Source organism: Centropristis striata, chromosome 19, assembly GCF_030273125.1.
Source record: "Centropristis striata isolate RG_2023a ecotype Rhode Island chromosome 19, C.striata_1.0, whole genome shotgun sequence".
In the NCBI taxonomy this organism is placed as follows: Eukaryota; Metazoa; Chordata; class Actinopteri; order Perciformes; family Serranidae; genus Centropristis; species Centropristis striata.
This window is the reverse complement of record NC_081535.1, coordinates 20,574,140-20,593,966: the sequence shown is the minus strand read 5'-3', so window position 1 is coordinate 20,593,966 and position 19,827 is coordinate 20,574,140. Positions and strand designations below refer to the sequence as shown.

Below are 19,827 nucleotides of genomic sequence, written 5' to 3'. Positions count from 1 at the left end.
CTGAACATCACTGCAAAAAGGCGACAAGTTAAACCACTGGAGGTCAGAGGGAAAAAAGGATTTTTAGTGTGTGTTAAATAACTTTTTGGTAGATTAAACCAATGGTTCCCAGCCTTTTTGCCTCGTGACACCTTAGAGAAACACAGTGTTATGTTTCTGAGTCACCAAAGTGATTATACCCCCTGCTAACTTCGCAAAAGGTTTGTGATTAGGGCATTAAGACACAATATATGTATATATATTATGGTTTGGCTGACAGTCACCGACTACTGAGCCCAGCATTAAGATTTAAAAGCTCCGCCCCTCATCCACACCTGGACATGTGTTCTCAGCGGCATTTATTAAGTGCTTTAAAAGTAACAATTCAGATTTATTTAATGGAGCACAGACTGATTTCAGTACAACTGAAGGTGCACACTCTGGCTGTCACACCATTGAGTATAAAGTAGAACATAATTAATTCAAACTCAATTGATGATTCCTAACGGTGGATATAGCTCCTGTAGTGGGTTTTGTGTTCATATGATTTGATCAGTTTGGATAACTTTGCAGGCAATATACTTGTCCAACCCTAATATATACATTTTATATATCCTACATTTAAAGCCTAAAAGAAAAATAAATAATGTAAAAAAAGTATTTTTTTTCTTCTCCCCCACACCATTAATCATCTTATAACCCTCCTAATTTATCTTGTGACCCTTTGGTTGGGGTCTAAATCTCTAGGCAGAGAACATCTGGACTTAATTACCTAAAAGTAGTTAAAACTAGCTCTACCTTGACCAGCTACTGCAGTAAAATATGACTTATGCATTGATGCATTAGCCTTAATAGCCTATCTATGTAGTATTAAGTAATGAATTTGTCAAAGGAGCCATTTTTCTGCAGACTTTTGGAATTATCTTTTTCTTCCACTTGTTTTGAGTAATTTTACATTGTCGTATTGATGCTTTTATTTTGCCAGATTGTTTCCATATGTGTTTTTTGGAAAGACACTGCATTCCAGTGCTCTATCAAACATGTTAAATCAATTCTTGAGAATATTTGTTGACAACCCAAGAGAACGGCGTGTGCTTGTCTCTGAACACATGATGTGAAAAAAAAAAAACCTGAAGTGACACACTGTGAATTTTGTGTATCTGCTCTGTTGAGGCAAAACAGATTGGATATCATTACAGCTGTGGAGGTTTAAAAAAAAGACACTTTAACATTTACTGCACTGTTCCTAACACCTCCCATGAATCCATCATGCACTCTTTGCACAATGTCGGTTTATCTTTTAATCCTCTTTACTCACTTATAACAAGCAGCATTGTCTTGTTCCCAGATTTATATTCATTTCAATATGGCACAGCAGGATGCTTTTTAAACTTTGGCAACCAGGGATATGAAATTAAATGCGCTGAATGATGTGGAAAAATATGTGAGCCTCCAATGAGTCTGCAGCGGAGTATCTCTTTTCATCACCTTTACAATCGTAAATCAAATGAATAGAATACATCCTGATTTTAAAAGTTTTAAAAGCGGCTATTACAGTACATTACATTTTACAGCATTTTCTCTGCTCTCTCTCTGTACATCTTTGATCTCAGGATAACACAAATGCAGCAGCACAAGGAGAACCTGACAGTGCAGGTGAATGAAACTGTAGCCAAACAGCTGGCCCTGGAGGAGAAAGCTGCTGGTTTGAAGCTCGCCCTGGGTAACATCACATCATCCTTACATCAGCTGGCTCTGACAGATGCCAGCCCATCACCAGAGGCCGACCAAACACAGCTCAACCAAGCACACCCAACCAACCATAAACCAGAGGTCAGTTTGGACAGCACCTGCTGGGTGCAAATGGGTTTTGAAGCATGATTATGGTTACATTACAAACCTATAAGTGAGTAATTTAGTCCAACTGTTTTGCATACCTGCACATGTAATATAAGCAACCATTGTGGGACATTTAACCAGGCTCATATTCATTTCAAGTATCTCTCAATTTCTGACGAGTGGGCAGTTAACTTCTTTTTTCTTGATTTAACATTTGGCAAGTACAGGGGGACACTGAGTAGGCACAGGAGAGAGGATTCTGGCAGGTTTTGCTGCTCATTGGGGGTTCATGTTGTTCCAGAGGAGGGTGATTAACCACTGCAGCATCTCTGAGCAGACAAAACATTGTAAAATGACACAGAAATAGGCTAATGTGCCCTCTGTAAATGGCCGATTAGAGGCAGAATGTTTTTACGAAACCGATGGAGGAAGTAAAATGGGACTGTTTTAATGAAAGCATAAAAGCTGTGTAAATCTGCTTCCTGTTTAGTGGGGCGAGGACCTGCTGAAACGGACAGAAGAGCTGGAGCAGCAAATACAGACCAAAGACAATCACATCACTAAGATGAGAGAAGAGATGGAGCCTCTAAAACAGACTGTCAATAAGAAGCTGGGGATGGTGGACGACATCCGTGAGGTGACTAAATCAACTGCACTGTGTGGCTTTGTGTCTGGATACTTTGAATGTGTATTTCATTTTCATGTTCATGTTCATGGACAGAAAGAGCTTTACAGTTTCATAGAGCATTAGAAATATACAGGAAATACAGCATGATTTTAGATCCTTCCCATTATCCCTTTTTTTAACAATATATTTCCTATAACATTTCCCAATAACTTTATACATTCAAAAAAGAGGGCTGTATAGTAACAAAGATGTACATTACCTTGTTGGGAGATAGTCCAGCTAATTATCAAAGTATAATTTTCAAGAATTTCTTCATTCAAAGGTTTTTTTTCGCCATGGTAGCAGCTGTGGACCCCCACTTTGATCCAGACAGAAATATCTCAGTAACTATTAGATGGATTGCCTTGATATTTCGTGGAGACTCTTTTACTGCTGGCATCCCACCAGTTTGCATTGATGTCTGCTGTCGCACGCTTTGAATACACTTCAAGTCCACTGAGGTCATGTTTCCTCTTATGTGTCTCTTTCTCAAGCTGCAAGCTCGCGCTCAAGGGGCAAAGGTCGCGGCTTTGTCGTCCGTGGTGAGAGGGAAAGAGGTGGAATCTGATGCCATCACCCTGCACAGAGAACTGGAACGTAAGTCTCCTTCTATTTCCATCTATCTAACTTGTTTCTCTCTATTTACTGTCTGTCTTGCATTGTTGTTGTTTTTTTAACGTCTGACTGAATTTTTCTACTCAAATTGAAATGTCAAGTGCAAAGACTGAAAATGAACATAAGAGCTACAGACTAGACGGATTAAGTATTACTTTAATAAATATGTCATCACCACTCTCACATTTTGACCTAACTGTCAGCAGCGGCTTACATGGAAAATGTAATGAAGTGGAATGTTTAGAGATTTTTTTTTTACAGCTACAACTACATGAATGAAATGTTAGCAGTATATGATACCTGAAGAGAATATTAAATTATTTTGACTCCTCAGACTTCCATTGAAATAGTAAAGTAGAACAGAATGAGCAAAGGGTGCATCATGAAAATACAGTTCAGCCAGTAGACAATGATGTATTTGAGTTGAACTTTTTTATTATTTAGTACAACCTTGAATCGCACTTAAAGGCTTTGAAAAGTAATTTTCTTAATGAGCTTTTTAGGATGAATGATGGGGCCCTACATGAACATGAACACAAGTATTTCCCCCCAAGTTTTTGTTTATTACACATTTGATTAGATTCAACTGTTTTCAACCTTTGGATGTTTTTTTCAACTATAACTTTGATTATAGTAATTTTGTCATACCATTTTATTTTGATAGAAAAAAATACTCAGAAACTAAGTTTTCAGGGCCTGTAATCCTATGACTTGCCTTCTTCTCCATCTCCATTCAGACATGGTGAAGGAATGGCCCCGTCGGCAGGCCCAGACCAAGGCTGCATTGAAGAAAGAAAGACTACTGGAGGAAAAGGTTCTAGCTGATGTCAGGAAAAAATTCTCACAGATTGATAAGATTTTAAAACCAGCTCTGGTCAACTCCAGCCTCTCCAGCAACACCACGAAGGAGGCGGAGCAAACAGCACATGCTGTGGCAAAGGTATTTGTGCAGTCAGTCCACCACTTTATGGTAGATAGGTCCAGGTTTTTATTTTTTTGTGAAATGTCTCAAGATTGGATCAATCACCTTGAAATTTAGTACAGACATTTATGTTTCTCTTCAGGATGATTTGTAACAATATTGGTGATCCCTTAACTTTTAAACGTGCACACGGCCAGGGGTCTCTCAATCAAAACAATAACAAAAGGTGGAGTAAGTTGATATTGTGAAGTAGCATGCAATCATGGGAGTTCTTCACAACCATTGCTGTCATTGCAGTCAGCTTCTTCCAGTTAGGATTCCCTCAGTTATCAATTATCCTTCAATTATCTGCAGAGATCTCCTCATTAAAAAGCTGTGTTTTGCCAACATTGGCAGACAACTACCGCTAAAATTTGCTCAACTAGATTCTTTAATAACTTAATATCCAGACATCAGATGACTCAAATTCTGCATCCGGTTAATATATATAGTTAAAAAAAAAGACCAAGATCTGGAAAGTATAACTTAAAAACATGGTTTGAAATTGGATAAAAAGACATCAGCGATGACATACGCAAAAACGGGAACACCATTGAAAGGCGACCACGATAACAGTAACAGACTATTATAATGGTTAGAATCACTTAATTTTTTTAAGTTTGTCAACTTGTCAGTTTGTTTTTTAGAAAGTACTAGTTATTATAATGCAGAAATGTTACATATCATACCTTTATTCTAGTGCCATCATCAGGTCTGATTAGTAAATTATCCAAAATTTTGCTTTATAACCAAATACCTGAAAAACGAATGCCAAAATCGAAAACATGATAAAGCTTATAAAGTTTATTGTTAGCATTTTCAGTGTTAGCATGCTGTGTTATCATGTAGCTATAAGTACAATTTTGCTTTAAAACAGCCTCACAGGGCTGCCAGCATGGCTGTATGTGTGTCTTGTTCTGGAAATAAAATATCTTCCATATTTGGTTACCTTTTGTCTTTCCTCCATTGCATTTTTCTTCCTTTCCTCCTGTGCAGGAATCCAAAGCCATTCTGACCCAGGCCAAGCACACCAGGACTGCATCTGCTCACCTTAGCTCCCATATAGACTCTGCTTTACAACAGCTGGCTGAGCAGGAGATGCAAACTGACACAGCCAACTCCCAGATCACCTCAGAGGTACCTAACACAGACATATTGGAACAGTGGAAGCTATGCATATCGATCTGTACTTCCTGTGCGCAGCTTAAAAGACTGTTCCTACAGTATGTCTTCTCATTTGTAGCCGGAGGTGTCCCTGACCGGCGTTAAGGAAGACATGGAAGCAGCCAAGCTCCAGTTAAAGGCCTATTCTGATACACTAACTGAGCTAATCAGCAAGATTAGTAAGTCACTCTTTGATAGATAATTTTCACTGCGGCTCCTTTTTTGTCTTCCATAACTATAAAACTCATAAATCTTCATTATACCTTAAATGTCAGATCACTAAAGAGCTCTACACTTTTTAATGCCTCATTTAACATGGAAATATTTCCCAGATTTTTATCCTCATGGTAGAGTAAGAATAACTGCTGTTCATGAAGACCAACAGCATTGTCCTTTGTGGGTAAATTTCAGGAAGTCATTCAAACCTATTTCCTCTATCATTAATTGCACAATTTGTGGAATTATCTAGAGATTTGGCACTTTGTAGGGAATATGTTAACATGCTTGAGAGGATAATGACCAAATCATTATAATTAGGTGATCCACTGTTTGAATCACACACAATCTGCAAAACTTGTGACGCTTCTGCCTCCTCTTTCTCCATCTGTCCTCTCTCTTGCATGTCCGAACCAGATGGGAACGTGCCGCTGGATCGCTTTGACCGGATCTTGGACGAGACAGCCCGCCGCCTGAGCATGCTTCGCGGGAGTGTGGAGAGCCCGACACTGAGCTTGAAGATCCAGAAGCTGCATTCGGCCGCTAAGGACCAGCGCAGCCAGATGTCCCTCATCGAGCAGGACTTACAGGAGATCACAGAGGAGAGAGACAGTCTCAGGGACATTGCTTTAAACCTGCCTCAGTCCTGCCCACAGGCCACAGGAGCAGGTAAGGGCTAGATACTGTAGATGGCAGGGAAAAGACAGCTGAATATCAGAAAAGTCTGGGGGCATTTTGTTAATAAAAGGGGCCGTGGTCATTTTTCATTCTGCTTCAAAGAAAAAGAAGTCAGTTATATCCTTTCATATTCTTCCATCTCCCCGCCTTTAGCCCCAAGGTACAATTTATTTTACCACCTCAACACACTCACACATTCCCACCAAAAGCCGCAGACTTCTTCACTGTCTCCCATGATTTATACCTAATCCACCTTTTATTTTCCCTTAATTTTTTTCTCCCGTTCTCTTTTTTTTTTTTTTTTTTGCCAACAACATCCGAACTTTAATTTCACCATGAATAATAAGCAGCCGTTCTGAACTGCTGGAGTGCCCCGTCAAGTTTAAAATAATGCTGATTTTCCTTTGCAGGGGTAAAAGGTGTGTCTGAGTGCTCCTCCAGACTGACACATTCATTTACACTTGAGCTCTTTTTCATCAGCCTGGCTTAATTAACAATTAGTCCCCTTGGCCTCAGTGGGGTTCAGGTCAGGCTTCAACAGCACACAACCTGTGTTCGGGATTCTTACAGTGCCTACCTCTGTGTTTTTGTGGTTTCTTCATTTTTCTTTCTCTGCGTGTCACTATCAAGTATCTGTCAAATACCCTTTGATTTGGGGTCACGGTTTAAGTCACACTGTCTGGCTCCTGGGGACCAAAATGTAAAAGCTAATGATCTTTGTATTGCAAATATGACTCATGAAGTGATGGTATTCCAGATTATGTAAGAGACACATTTTCTGTTTTTATAATGCTGAATAACTGATCAGGAATCAGATTTTGTTTAATGGTCTCATCCATGTGTTTCAGTTATACCTCTACATCTACTTATAGTAATTCAAACTATGTTCTGAGTATGTAAGACCTTCACATAGAAACCGTTACACACAATAAAATATACTTGAAAGGGCCATTTTACATACTAAAATGTCTCTAACTTTTAATGGACACTATTGTATGATAATGCAATGCACAATGGGAATGAAGGAGCTGCTCTCAGCTGATAAAAAGCTTTACTGTTAGGTGTTGGTTCAAGGAATTCTAAGAAAACAATAAATTAAGTATTTAATCCTCAGAAAACATTCTTGCTGTTTGTGAATTTTTCAGAATTGAATTTGGCAGAGAATCAGAGTCGGATTAACATCTATTAGCAAACATCTTGTATCAGTTCCTTTGAGTACAAAGTGGTAAAGTGCATTCATGTCTTGTGTGCTAAAATAGTTCACTGTCAATCTTTTTTACATGAACAAGCCAACACATTCTCACTTTCAACTCTAAAGCTATGTCCTTATGCTTCCAAATATGCCTAGGAACCACTTGAACGTCAGTTTTGGACGTGTCGGGGACGGCTTGTCAGTTTTTTTCTCATCATGCATCCAGGCTGGAGAAAATCGAATGGATCTTGATCACCTAACTCTCGACAAGAAAGCCAATAAGCATATTTCACTGTCAAACTACTCCTTTAACTTCACTCTAGATCATAAAAACAGGGTTCGTACGGGTGCTTGAATGAAATGCTTAAATTTAAATGTTGTATTTTCAAGGTTTAAAAAGTGCTTGGATTTTGGATAAAGTGCTTGTAAATGCTTGAAATTCTTACTGTATTTCTCTTGCAATCTGACTATATCCATCTATAGACTATAGATAATCACATGTTCAATCTAAAAAATAATGAGTAGCCTATCTGAAATGAAGACCGTTCCTCCTAAAAGTGTAATACCATCGCTGTTGGTATGGTTAAGTGAAATCTCCCCCTTTTAGTATGTAAGTACTCATCTAAAACATGCAAATTACAACCGGTGTAAGGTACTGGAAAAGCTTGAAAATTGACGTTGAAGGTCCTTGAAAAATGCTTGAATTTGACCACTGCTAAAGTGTACGAACCCTGTAAAAAGTTGTGTAGAGGTTTACCTAAATTAAATATTATATAAGACTGTAGTACGGTTTTACCTCTTGACAAACCAGCAGTGACATGTCCACAAACTATTTTTCTTTTTTTCTTTTCGAATGCTGATGCAAGGTCAAAGAAACAGAGCTAAGTCTTTGTTCAACTCCACCAAGATAATCACAGAGGAGAACATTCATGGAAATATCCATCATGTGAATAATCGCAGTGCTAAATTCTAGAAATTAAAAGTATTCATTTTCAGTCAGTTTAGTGACTAAGTAGAGATGAGTGTCATTACCATATGAAAATGAAATCCAAATTCATGACTGTAGAGAGGTAATATGGAGATTGAGAACGGCACAGAGTCCTTGAAGTCATTGCTTTATTATAATATTCATGCTTCGTACTGTCGTGAATATTGCAACGTTCTTCCTGATGGGGCTTACGCCATAAAAGTACAGACAATGCAAGAGTGTATCAGCTCATATTGGCAGGGATTGGAATTTTTGGTAATTCAGTGTCCGCAGACACTGGTTCAATAGAAGTGACCTCAGAAACAGTTCACAAAGGAGTAATAATTCATCATCTGCTGTCATTTTCATAAAAGTTACAATGTTTTTTGCATGTATTGATAGTCACCATAAGTTTTATTTTGGCCAACTATGAGGCCCGGAAGAGTTACATAAAGGGGAAAAAATAAACTTTTGCAACTTTTAACCTGTATTCTGGCAGCAACAGAAAGTTTGCCGATCTGGCAGGAAGTCAGGGTCCAGAATCGGACCCCCTGATGCTGGGGTCAGTGCTGGCTCTATTTTAGTCACGACATACTGAAAGTTCGTCTCTATGTAAGCACTACCTACTGGCAGAAGGAGGTAGAAGGACCGCGGGTGTGTTCTATTATTCTTTTCAGATGTTGCCCACTTATGTGAAAACTAGTTCTACTGCTAAGCACTGACTTAACGTCTATAATTTTCTGCTATTTTCAGAAGAAAATTCTGTCTTTTCCTCTACACTTTATTTATGTGCTTGTTTCCATGGCACTAAACTGACCAGCAAGTACATTGACCTTTTTTTCAACCTCAAAAACATCTTTAATTTTTCAACCTTACATTTCTTTCCCCATATCCCATCGGCAGACAATCATTGATCTTTTGTTCCATATTTTTTTTAGATCGTAATCAGCAACAACATCACCCGCAGTGCTTGTACCCCTAGACATTTCAAACTTCTAGAAAACAGCAAAAAAAATGTTCAGAACAGCCTTCTAGCAGCACCATCACTGCTGTATTGATGTGGTGTGGGAAAAGGTTTCAGCAGACTTCTTTGAACTTTAATAATCATTTAGACAATAAACAAATAAAATGGAAAAGAAAGAGCGTTTGTCTCTCAAGCAGACTGTATTCACATCCCGCATCAAAGTCTGTTACTTGGAGTTCTCAATAATGACTTCAAAAGGGAGAAAAAAACAAAAGAACTCTCACAAAAAATGTATTTGTCACAGAGAATCACACAGGTTTGAGTGTTTGCCGCTGTTATCTTAAAGTTCAAGACGAAAAGTGTGAGCACCTGCAGAAGTCTCACTTCAGTATGATCTCACCTTTTCCAACAGTTAAAGATTACAGGCACAGCAGCCTTCTCAAGTGTAATGTGTTGTACAACCTTGCTTCCGACTTCAAACCTTCTCTTTTTTTTTTACAGCAAAACAAGCAGTCGTCTTGCCGTGTCAGTGCTGATTGAGACATTGTAGTATGATGCATTGATGAAATGTTAATATAACATCTCTCGCATCAAACCTTGTAGAACAGTACTCACTCCCATATCATTTTGACAGTCAAAATTTTCCATTCTCATAAATACATCTCTTGCCTCAAGTCTGCTTCTGCCAAGAAAGTTTCTCCCACCCTTGAGAGCCCATGTCCATAAAAGGGAATCGCCATGAGCAGACAAATAAGTTCAGTGATAATAAGCCGAGAGCCAAACAGAGTGGCAGTGAACCATAGATGCTATTTAGCTACAGGAGGGGGCAGGGGGGTGGGGGGTTGCATATATAGGATGCATCCCCCTTTAAATTCCCCTTTTTGTGTGTCAAGATACATGCCAGCAGTCATGCAATATATTGGATGTCACTCACACAGCAGCCATGTACTGAGGATAGATTACTAGAATAAAAAACATTGTACCTTCCCAAGAAAACACATCAATGTCAAATTAGCTGCTAAATCCCACAAAAAGCCAGTAAAGCAACAAAAAATAGCACAGAAAGCAGATGCATGGCATGGTCTGACAAGGCAACACAGCTTTAACATCAAAGATAGATTCTGACACACCCCCTACTGTGCCTCTCGCCCCACCTCACAGCTAGTCATCAAATGAGCAAACGGAGAGGAAACGAAATATATGTGTGCCCCCAAAATATATTTTCCACCCCAAACCAAACTGAGCCCCATGTCAGAAAAGTAGAATCCAAGAGCTGCTGTCTTCCTCATACCTTTTATTTGCTCTGCTATCAAGCAAACACACAGTGGCTGCATATATGAGCATGCTGTAAGCACAGAGTGTAGATTAAACAGGCTCATAACAGGAGGGAAAGTAAATGTCAGATGACTCTTAAATTATATGTCAGACTACTATTTTTTTTTAAACTGCACAGATAAGTACAGAGGGATTAATGCTTCATCTTGTAAACAAATGCAAATAAATGCATTTCATTAATGCATTCTGATTTGTAAACAAGTACAGAAATGTATTTTAAAACCTGCTGTCTATTTTTCTAATCCTTAGCAGCACCTTTCCTGCCACATTAGTGTTTTATTTTCATAATGCTATAAATTCTACAATATGCTTTATTTTCTGTTACACTGCAGAGCATCTGTGGTTAACACATGCTACAGTAAATCACCTTAATAATCATCTGCTGCACAAAAAACTGTGCCAATTTGTTTCTGTTTGTGCTCTCGAAACTGACGCAAAGTTGCAAAGATTGTTGTGAATTGTTCCTTTATATGTAATATTTCTGTGTATTTCACTGATTTTATTGATTATAGGCTTGATGCAGGAGACAGACTGTGACGTGACAAGACTAAAAAACTGATCTGCTCCCTGCATTGCAACACGTGGAATCATTCAAGTTGAAACTATAAAGAAAAGAGTTTTGCATGATGAAATAATTGTAACCTCATTTACAATCACACCCCGTGCATCAAGTCCTCATGCATTTCCCATTGAAGACGAACACACTGCTGAGTTCTGTTGGGAATTGTTAAGCTTTAGCAGAGCTCAAATGAGCTATGAAAGCTATGGTGTTGATGAAAGCTGATGAGTTTTCTTTAATGGAGAGTAAATATGTAAGAAAAAAAAAAAAGAAAAAGCAAATGAAAGAATTAAGATTAAAATATTAAACTCAAACAAAAAATAAAATCTTTAGTTGTAAACAAAGTGCATATGGTGCCAAAATGATTCCACATGGAAATCTAAAAAGAACAGAAGCTCACAAAGTACTTGGATTGATGGGGTATAATCTGTCTTGTTGGCTTAAAACTGCATGTACAGAATTGTTTTCACCATTTGGGGGGAGCACAGCAAGGGGTAAACACAAAACTGACATACTATTAGAGTTGTTCCGATTCCGATGCCAGTATCGGAAATGGCTCCGATACTGCAGAAAACGCTGGCATCGGTATCGGCGAGTACTGGAGTCCAGGCGCCGATCTGATACCACGTAATTTATTAAATTAGTAATCTATTTACTGGTTCACTCTGTTAAGCTCTGGCACAGTTCTTCTTCGCCACTCATAAAACAGTGGTGCTTTATTTATTTAAGATGCTGTTGCATGTATCGGAGGAAGCATGTGGCTAGTTCAGGGCTCTCCCCAGACCGACAGGGACGAGGTAGCGCCCAGGATCATGAAATAGGACAAACTGGGTGATAAATAAAATGGGTTACAAAATCGTGGGATAAAAATAAAAAATAAAAAAAAATAAATGTAAAAATAAATGGCTTGGATTTGCTGTATTTATTCATGTTTTACAAAGGGTTTAAGCTGAGCCAGGCCTTACCTCAATGATGATCATGTAGTATGATATTTTTTTATAACATACTGGTATTGGATCGGTACTCTGTATCGGAATCGGTATCAGGAGGGAAAAAATTGTGTCGGAAAATCTCTACATACTATGACCTAATAAAATTGATATGGCTATCATGCTGGGCCGTAAAGGATACCCCCGCAGCCCCCGCGAGGCGGGGGGGCCCCCATACCATAGGGCCCCGTCCCTGCCTGTAAAACAAAAAACTTTACTTTTTTTTTTTTTTTTTACTGTAGGTTCAGGTCATGATATTGTCTGTATTTTGAGCGTAAAATAAAACAAATATTTAAAATAAAAACAGTGATACAGGGTAAAATTCTGGAAACTATTGTTTCACAAAGTCTCAAAAACAAACAACTTTCACATGTTTGAATCCATTTTGCAGTGTTAAATAAAATGTAAGATATCGTACAAATGGTCCATGACAATGAGTTATTGAGTTAATTACTCAAAATAATGACTAAATACGATTTCAAAAAGTTCTCTCAAGACACTGATGGTACAAGCAAGATTATTATTATTACCTGGGGGGGGGAAAAGGTATTTTTCGCACTCATCACAAACTAGAATAGAAAACACAGAGTGTGAAAAACAGAAAAGTAGAGATATTCAACACCGATTTAATGATGCACTTTTAAGACAATTATGCAACATTTTCTCTACCTGCTGGCCTGAGATCTTTTTATGTCCCGAAATTCTCTTAGAGTTCTGTCAGGTTGTCATGTGAATCTGATTCAGGCATGTTTTTGTTATTCTTGGTTGGAGTTCATTTGGAGAATAAATCTGCTTTTAAATATGATTTGAAGAAAAAGGTTTCGGCTGACTTATGATTACCCTCTAATAGAGGCAGGTAGATGATAAAGCTGAGGTCTAGACAGTGTCGTTGCTGTTTACGTCTGTATTACAGATTTATCACTGCTCTTTTTCTCTTATCACATATTTCCTCATTTATCTTTCATCAGTTTAAATGGAATTCATTTTTAGCTCCGTGGGGTTACTTGGCTGAATGAAAAGGATATTATGGATGTCACGGAAAGAAACGATTTTTTTTTTCTTCTGTCTTATGTAAAAGCAGTCATGCAAATAAAATTGTACTTTGGAGAGATTCACTTGCGTGATAGCCACTTGAAGTTTGTGAAATCTCTGAGGTAGCACAGTTTTTTTTAGGCATGGTTCAGCCCACTACTGAGCTCCAAAATACCTTTAAATGTGCCTTAGAAACACGAGCAGCTGCTGTGGAAAGTTGAGACGTAATAATACACTAATTACAACATTCATCATACATGTAACGATATGGAACACAAGTTTTTAGAAGTGGATATACTTGTGTTAAACAGGATTGTGATCCGGGTCACAATCACTGAGTTGAGGATTGATAATTGAAAACAGGTGTGCATCTTTATGTCCTCCAACCTATACGAGCACAAAGGTCGTTTGTTACTACCCTCTAATACGACCCACAAGAACGTTTCCTAAATTAGCGCCTGTGGCTGGAGATCATCAAGTCCTCATACCTCAACATAAGGGTCTTAGTTTGTTTTAGTAGTTTTGATTTAGGCAACAAACCTACTTGGTTAGATTTAGATCATGGTTAGGGTTAAAATAACTTAGTTATCTTACTTAGGGTGACCAAGCGTCCTCTTTTGCCCGGACATGTCCACTTTTTACATCCTGTCCGGGGCGTCCGGCCGGGTTTTATAAATTCACGAAAATGTCCGGTGTACACTGTTTTTCATAGGACCAGTACACGTGCACGTAAATTGACCGGCGCTTTGCACACAATTTTGCGAGACGTAATTACCAAGAGGCTGCCTAGTGGGCGGGTCAGCGCCGCACACACACACAGAGAGAGGCAGAGAGCAGAGCAGACAGAGGGCAGATCGAACAGCGGAGCAGCATTGCACGGGAAATGCCGAAGCGTAAGTGCAGCTTCACAGATGAACTGCAAAAAAAATTTCCGACGTACCGTCACAGGTGGGAGGCGGAGTGCACCGTGTGCAATGCTGGCACATATGTCTCAGTGTCTAATAAAGATGCTGGAGATCTCAAAGCTCAAAGCTCAAAGACAACTAAAGATGAAAAGTATAGATCCTTTTTGTTTGTTAAGTTAGTATCTTTGTGAGACTCTTCTATTATTTATCTTATTGCAGTTATTAAGAGATATATTGTTGAAGCTAGATTTTCTAACAGAAGAGTTCATATTTAGAACATTATTTGAAAGTTTTTTACAGATTTCATTTTATTTTATTACAGAAGTTAATTTTGCACCATTGAAGCATAATAAAGCATGTTCATCAACCTCCGAGAAGCCTGTCTGAATTTGTGTCTCGAGGCCGTGCCGATTGTCCTCTTTTTTGGAAATCAAAATATGGTCACCCTATCTTACTTCTGTAAGTATATATATGTGACGCAGCTACATATGTGACATAGTTATGTATATGACTTGCAACAATAAATGGGTTGTAATAGGGTGCCACAGGAATGAGTTCTTAAACCAGGAAGTAAGTTAGCATTTTAGCACCGTGGGGTCTATCCTCTCAAACTCAATGAGGATTTTAAATGGGTCTGTGGTTAGATGCCTGAAATAAGGTCTGTGGTTAACACAAGCTTAAGAGATGAATTTTGAAGTTGTTACGTGTCCTTAAAAATGTGGTTGCTAACAAGTGGCTAAATGACTACAGTGGTTGTCGGGGACATTAAACATCATCACGCCAGAAACGGATGTGAACTCTCACTCGTCGTCTCACAGTCTCTAGCCGTGTTTTTCAGTGCTCTTGGAAACTCTTGTAGATTGTAGATTAGGTTCATAAACAATTTATTAGGCTATGGTTTCACTAGCTTGTCAAAACCACTGGTTAGCTTGTAGGAGAGCGTCTGAAGTGTAACGGAATTGACGCTCAAGTCATGAGACCATGGAGTAGTTGCTGTAGCATACCTTTAGCTTTTTACTTGTATCGCTGCATTAATACTTCAAACATCATAACAGTGGTGTTCATTTGTGAAGATTACCCTGGTGAACAAAATGCGTCAGCATCAGAAACCTGTGTTTGCCACAGAACTTATTTTCTGCAGCCTTCCAAAATTCAATGCAAACATCCCATAGGGGAATTCTCAATAGAGCCCATGGTGATGTTACTTCTGGGTTGGCCTACAAAAATACGTCATTTCGTTTGCTCTCCATAGACTGCTTGTATAAACGACTTATGGGGTCCTTTTTTGGTCGATGGACAGTCTCTGATATTCTATTACGGTTTGTGGATGCAGAGGTATTTGTGTGTGTTCAGAACTAAATTTAGATGTCCTCAGTAACTTAGTTCTGTGAAAGCTTACACCTGCTCGTGTCACCCCGTGTTTACCTGCGGATGGTACAACCCAGTTTATATGAGGCTGTTGAGGTGAAATGCAAGTCACAGGTAATTTAGCGGAAAAAGGCACGCTTGAAGGAGTGTGATTTGTTTTGACTTCACTTTTAAGTTATTTTTGTTTAACTTCCAGCAGTTTGTTTTAGGTGTTTTTTCATTTTTGCTAATAAAACTCCACTTTTTTTTGCATGTAATACTGCCTACAGTTGTTGTGTTTCTCATCATCCCTCTCCAAGTTTTCTGCTGCCAATAACAACCTAGCACCCTTTAATTGGGGTGTCAGTGCTACAAAATAAGTCATACCTCAAGTCTCTCCCTGAATTCTGATTACTTCTGATATTGTGATATTCTAAATTTGACAACATGCAGCATTAGAATCTGACTAATAATATTATTATATTATTATATTATATTGTGAGCATGGAGAGATATGGGAACTTTTCAAACTAAAAATCTAAAATATTATGGTGGTGAAAAGTGACCTAAAATAAAGGATACGGGGAGGATTTTAATACGGTCTCTAGATCTCTAACAAAGAGAATCTACTTTGATTTTGCAATACATCTAAGATAGAAACTACTGCTTACAAAAGGGTTCAGTGTTTGTCAAATGTTCCCATTAAATCAAAGACAACACCAAGATGTCTTGTAATGGAAATCTACATTTTAAGGGCAGAGGCACAGCAGTATAGTGGAGTTTTAAAGGCCGCAAACAGTAGGCTCTCTCATTTAGCCACAGGAACATTTTGGCACTTAAAGATGAATACTTTCTCTAAAATATCATACTGTTTTAAATAAGGCTACAGCTGTGCATTGACAGCGAACAATGTTAAGTAATGTTGTGTTGTTTTCTTGCACCGTGGACAAAGGAATAAGTGTTCTAGGCTCTTACAAAAATGTGTTTGGCTTATAAATAGGAGGCAAACCATGACACATGCTTCAGGCACTGCATGAGAAAAGGTGTATTGCGTATGTGTCAAAAGAGAGGTCAAGCACAATAAAAAGCGCAAATTTCCAGAATCTACAGACATCAGCAGGTCATTAGACACCCTGAGGAGAGCTGACTCTGCTGTACTGCAAGCTGGACCATGACATGAAATGTGTCCATTAGATTATTTTTTTATTTAAAGGTTAGAGTATAAAGGCCAAGTATGGGGAAAAATGAGAAGAGGGAGTTATTTCTTCAAAATTTCTACTGTATTCTCAACATTTCAACTTGATTCTGGAAATTGAAAATCAATTCTGCCTCTGATTTATTAGTACCTTATGTCTGACACTAATACTGGAAGTTCAACTTTATTCTCAACATTTTGACTTTATTCTCGTAATGCAAAATTAAAAAAAAAAAATCTGCCAGGTCCTATTACTCCTCTGTGCAAATATGCTCTTTCTACACCTGTTTCCAATGTTGTCACACGATTAATGGATGTTATCAGTGGTTATCATTACCATAAGTATTGGCTAGTAGGGGCCTGCTCCACCTTCTAGTAGGTGCAGTACGTTGTTATCAGCCTATTCAATGGCTGGTCACTGAAAACTGAGCAGTTATATTGAGTTAAAAAGGCCGCCTTTTTGTTAGGTTCAGGCTACAAAATTACTTACATTGGTAAAGTAAAAATGTGATGTACAGTACAAGTACAGTACAGTGCAAAAGTCTTAGGAAGGTGTGAAATATAAATGCCTGGGTGATCACACTAAATATTGGTTTGATTAAGCTTTTTCTTCTATTCACTCACTCTGCATTTTGTTAATTGATAAAAAGAAATTATTAACATTTCTATTTTTGAAAGCATTCTTATTTTACGGCGTTTTTTCACACCTGCCTAAGACTTTTGCACAGTACTGTACGTAAGTTAGGTGACATTACTTCAAATTTCTTTTCGTTTTATTCTCTCCCCCTTCGCTATTAGACTCCAAAATGTAACTTTTGCCTTGGCGGCCAACAACACATATTAATAAGGGTCACAATCACTGTAGTGAGGATTTATCAATGAAAACAGGTGGACATCTGTATGTCCCTTGTGTGTTTGCATATCAAATATTAAAGAAAAAAAACAAACTTGAATTGGCTCGTGTTAACTTTCTAGAAGTTCGAGCAGGCCATACTTGCTACTACTTGCCCATACTTATGGGAATGATAACCACTGATAACGCCCACTTAATCTGTGATGTGTGATAAGAACCCAATCAGGGACTTTCTTTAGGTGATAGCTAGCAACTCTGATAAAACAGTAACCGTGTAAGGAAAGAAATTTTTCAGTGCTCAACAAAAAGGAAAAATCATCCACAGACCTCTCTATGGACAGTTTTCACTGGGGCTGTTTCAGCAGTAAAAGAAATGGTGTGATTTATACATTAGGCTCTGTGTATTTTTCTGGGTCGTATAATTCCCACCGTTAGAAAGGCTCAAAAAAACATCCAAGGACAGGTGTGTAATGCAAAATATGATGAAGCAGCTTCAGTTTTGAGTTCCCAAATCTCTCCAGTATGCCTTGCAAATTGTCAATGATAGAGTCGGGTCATAAACAACAATACACTTTGGAAGTTCTGTTGAGAGAGAAGAAACCTGAGAGAGTCATAGGGAATGGAAACTGAAGCCAAGTTGTTTTTCTCTTAGACAGGTAAGTGCAGTTTACGTTATCTAGCGTTTATTAGCTGGACTATTGCTGTCAGGGGAACTTGTATAGCCTCAATAACTCCACTTCTTCAGGAAAAAAAACAGCCGATGCAGAGCTGTGAAAGTCTGAGCCATAAAAAGACAACAGCCCAAATGGTTCATTATGTGTTTTACACAATTAACAGGTATTTTTGTGGAATTGCTTAATTGTGATTGAGTTTTTAATGTGTTGTCTTCTTTATTACCTCTGCTGAGGAGGTTATGTTTTCAGTTTGGTTGGTTTGTTTGTTGGTTTGTCAGCAGGATTACAAAAATAACCTGCTGGCCTGATTTTCATGACTATCGGTGGAAGGGTGCAACATGGGCCAAGGAAGAACCCAATCAATATTTGGAGCACATCCGAATCACGCTGCAGGTACACAGAACTTGTTTTTTTATTCACTTTAGTTACCATGTGAAGACCGTGAAGGTCTGTGTTCTCTGCGTGCCCTTCTAGTTTCATCCTTTAAATGCTGAATACTGTAAGTCCTTGGAGCATATTTCATTAAATTTATGGGGATAGATAAAAAAAAATGTTTTATCAAGTCTATTTAGGATAATCATGAGGTTGCAATGGTCAGTAATCAGTCAAATTTATAATAACAAAAAGTGATCCCTTCATTCTGACAAATAGAGAAGTTGAGATCTTACTCAAAATATTAAAGGGACAGTTTCATATTTTCACCCAGTAAATACTTTTTGTAAGAACAATTATGATTATGCTTAATGTGAAAGGGGTTTACAGATTATCACCCAACTCTGCAGCTCTAACGGAACGTTTTTGCCTCTTTTAGCTAAATGTTTTGGTTTACTCTCTCCTGTTTCATCAACGTTGTTTTGTGCAAAGAAAAAAATCTCTAAAAAATCGGCTGTACACTACCTGCTCTGCACCAAACAGCAAAAAGACAGTGTTAGCTGCAAGCTACATAATGAACTAAATGAGTGTTTAGCAGTCGTATAAGGGTTAGATATTTCTCTTTGTTGAATTCTTGGAGACCAAAACAGAGCTAAAAGGAGAGTGAATATTCTAGCTTCTATCCACCAGAAACACTAATATAATGAGTGCTAATGTTGGTCGGATGTTCAGCAACCAGTGTTGTGCATGAACGCACTTAAACAGCATGAGTGTGTTCATGTTTTCCATGAACGGAGAACTGAACATATCTGTTTGCAACTTATGAGCATGAGCGGGAAACTGTTTTACACCACCTGTCATGCCAGCCTAGCTTGTGAAAATTGGCAATTCACACAATTCACCTACCGGTCCTATTGAAGCCACTGCATATGAATATTTATAGGAGTTTTATGAACAAATCAGTTCAGATTCCAATGGAAAAATGTTTCCGTTGTTGTGAAAAATTTCCCCTCTTTCCGGTCTCTTGCTGCTCCTCTGTAGTGAAGCCTCATTGTGAGCAGTTTCAAGTAGGATTTATACTATAAAGAAAATAGATCCTACATGAAACTGCTCACAACAAATTGGATTATCTTGAGGGTGGTGATTCCTGGAAAGAGACATTGCTGTTGAGTTTTTCAAATGTATTTTGTACAGCAATATGAGCAGAACAAACAACCTGCCATTATATTCAAGAGAAGGCAGAAATCTCTATGCCCATTATCTCTAAAACTGGGGCACTCACACCACAATCATTTAGATTGATTGAAATAGCACTACAAGGAAA

At 38.3% G+C, this 19,827-nt stretch overlaps 1 protein-coding gene across 1 annotated transcript in view; it reads left to right on the top strand.

Annotated features, from left to right (window-relative positions):
- Positions 1-7,237, top strand: part of lamc3 (laminin, gamma 3) — a 116,829-nt gene extending 109,592 nt beyond the window's left edge. The window contains exons 22-28 of the mRNA XM_059358292.1: positions 1,593-1,812; positions 2,309-2,455; positions 2,980-3,082; positions 3,838-4,040; positions 5,058-5,198; positions 5,305-5,404; positions 5,859-7,237. Coding sequence (XP_059214275.1) covers positions 1,593-1,812; positions 2,309-2,455; positions 2,980-3,082; positions 3,838-4,040; positions 5,058-5,198; positions 5,305-5,404; positions 5,859-6,121 — 1,177 coding nt within the window. The 3' untranslated portion in view covers positions 6,122-7,237. The remainder of the gene's footprint in view (positions 1-1,592; positions 1,813-2,308; positions 2,456-2,979; positions 3,083-3,837; positions 4,041-5,057; positions 5,199-5,304; positions 5,405-5,858) is intronic.
- Positions 7,238-19,827: the final 12,590 nt, after the last annotated feature.